At 31.1% G+C, this 2775-nt stretch overlaps 1 protein-coding gene across 1 annotated transcript; it reads left to right on the forward strand.

The window, feature by feature from the left end:
- Positions 1–533: 533 nt before the first annotated feature.
- On the forward strand, positions 534–2760 carry C922_05762 (hypothetical protein; the record flags this gene model as incomplete). The annotated part of the gene is made up of 1 exon (XM_008821333.1): positions 534–2760. A coding segment is annotated over one exon (2226 nt), but the record flags the coding sequence as incomplete, so codon positions are not given.
- Between the last annotated feature and the right edge of the window lie 15 nt (positions 2761–2775).

The raw sequence follows: 2775 nt of genomic DNA on the forward strand, positions 1-2775 counted from the left end.
AGGGGCTCTACGAAATTGTATAAGGCCACTTGTACAACAGTTTAAATTATTTACAGAAGAAGCATAGTTGCACTATTTTGAATATGGGAAAGAACCTATTATTTGTGGTGTCCTATACCCTCGTTTTTATTCTTTCCGGTAAAATTAAATAACTCGTATATTTTTTTATTTAGCTGGACCCTTGAATGTGTTAACGCCGGAAATTGCAAGAGTATCTGTGCAGGTTCCCTTGTATATATTTAGCTTTATGCACACTTACCCTTTTACATATGTACTCCTTCTATATCTGTACCTTTTTATATATTCATCCTTTCACATATTCACCTTTTTACACATTAACCTGCTTCCACTCTTTCATCCTGCATTTGTGTTCAGTTAATTTCATAAGACGATATATTTAAGATGCGCTTTCATTTACACCATTTTTAAATCTTATTTTATTCATTCTTCCAGAATCATGTAAAGACAATAACGGAAACCGAACTAACCGGCGAAGAACGGATTTCACGCCACCTCCAATACATGTCACATCTATGGAAAGTGACCAATTCGGACAGAACAGTGAAGCGAATGGACATGAACAAAATAATAGTAACAGTGACAATGACAACAGTAATGACCATTCTAATGACCATAGAAAAGTAAGTAGCGAAAACGTAAATACGACTCACTTACGAAATAATTCATCCTATATATCCTTAAGAAATTATAAAATTCCAAGAAAAGTTTCACGGTATTTATATCTAGATAAGGACAATACATGTCCTGTCAATGCAAAAAATAATGATAAAAAATATATACAGAAAGAGATTATTACTATTCCAAATACGTTCATACAGAAAGCTCAAAGTGGCGCCCAGAAATCAGCTATTGAAATTAATAGAGTGAATTATGTTTATGCCATGAATGACGATAACAGTCTGATTTCATTATGGGCTCCATATAATCGTGAAATTTATGCTTTCAGCGAACTGAAATTTTATGCAGAGCATTACGACGAATTGGAGGGGGTAATCGACCAAACGTATAATTCCGAAATAAGGCGCATTGACAAAGTGTTATATAAAAATATGAAGGAATGCTCAGATCAAACAAGAGAAATGAATACTTTAGTATATCATCTGGAAAATCCAGAGATAAATGGAATTCGAGAAAGTGAATACAGTGCTAAGAAGCAAAAATACAAAGAGAAAATTGATACATTACAGCAATGCTTAAAAAGAAATTATAAGAAAAATGAGAAGAGTATTAAGGAATCTAGGTCAATTATCTACAATACTGTAAATGACATATCATGCATCTGGCTAAATCTTTGTCAAACATATATATATTATGATATGGTGACGCTTCGCGAAATGAAGGTTAAACAATATAACGTTAAATCAATTACTTCATTTATAAATGAAACGAGGAAAATACAAAAGTCCGGTGAAGATATAATAAAGAGAGTAAAACAACACTTAAATGGAAGTCTTGCCTCTGAAACAACAGAATTTGTATTAGAAGAAATTAAATATATTGTAGAAAAAATGGATCTTCACTTAAGGAAAGTTACAGGAGCAAGTGACACTATAAGAAAGCTTTCTAAACAAGAATTCTGGAACTACTTCCAACGATTTACACTTCAAACAGAATTCTTCAAATTAGCCGACGTTTATTCCAGTTTTAAATTTAGTACTGAGAATTTAGAAATCTTGAGATATGTGTCCGAGAAGAAAAAAGAAAAACTTGATCAAACTTTTGGAAAATTCGTGGATGGGCTCAACAACATAATAAGTATTCGTACATCCTCCTTATATTCTATCTCAGGTATTCATGCTGTTATGTTGGCTTCTGAAGAACTCTTAAAATCTATAGAATCATTACACACTTCTATTTACGAGCAGATAAAAGAACATATACTTTATTCAAATGCACAAATAGAAGAGACTAAGAAGATTTTAGATCAGAAAATGCTCAAATTAGAAGAATACCTAAAAGATACAAAGGGGTTAATTACAACAATAAAAGAAAGATTTAATTTAAATATAACCGAAAGTGAAAAAATAGAAAAGAAAAGAAACGAAACTAACAAAATCAATACTTCCCTAGAAAAATGTAAGAAACTCCTAGATTTTATTGGCACAATAAAATCAAGGAACCCGATGATACTCGAAACAGGAAAAAAATTAGAGGAATATTCAAAACAGATTAGTATTAGAAAAACAGAATTTCAACAATTAGAGACAAGTATTAATGAACACGTACGAAAAATTAAAGAATTAATTGAAAATGAAAAACAACGACGTTCCATGAGAGAAGAAATAAAGAAACATTTGAAATATTTTTCTGAGACTTTGCATAACATAAAAGAAATGATTTCCCAGAAGGAAGAAGTAGAGAAATATATTCTAAGCATTGAAATTTTGATTAAAGGCGTGCCATATCTTTCGGACGAATTTACAACTCAAAAGACGGAATTGCGAGACAGAGCAAAATCAATCATTTATTCATTTTATCATGAAAATTTACAAATATTTGTAGAAAAATTAGCAGAATTTAATACAAAACATCAGGCATTAAACAAGGAAGAAAAGACTAAAGAAGAAACTCAAGAAATATACGAACAAACCAAAGGAAAATATCAAGAACTTGTAACTATGAACTGCGATGGTATAGCCGAAATGTTAAATAATTTGCGTGGAGTAGTAAATAGTCTCTCAGAACTAAAGAAGAAAATTATCGAACAACATGCTCAAAATATCAACACACATGTGTCACGTTCCTTGGGGAATA

Source organism: Plasmodium inui (assembly GCF_000524495.1).
Source record: "Plasmodium inui San Antonio 1 unplaced genomic scaffold supercont1.168, whole genome shotgun sequence".
NCBI classification, from domain to species: Eukaryota; Apicomplexa; class Aconoidasida; order Haemosporida; family Plasmodiidae; genus Plasmodium; species Plasmodium inui.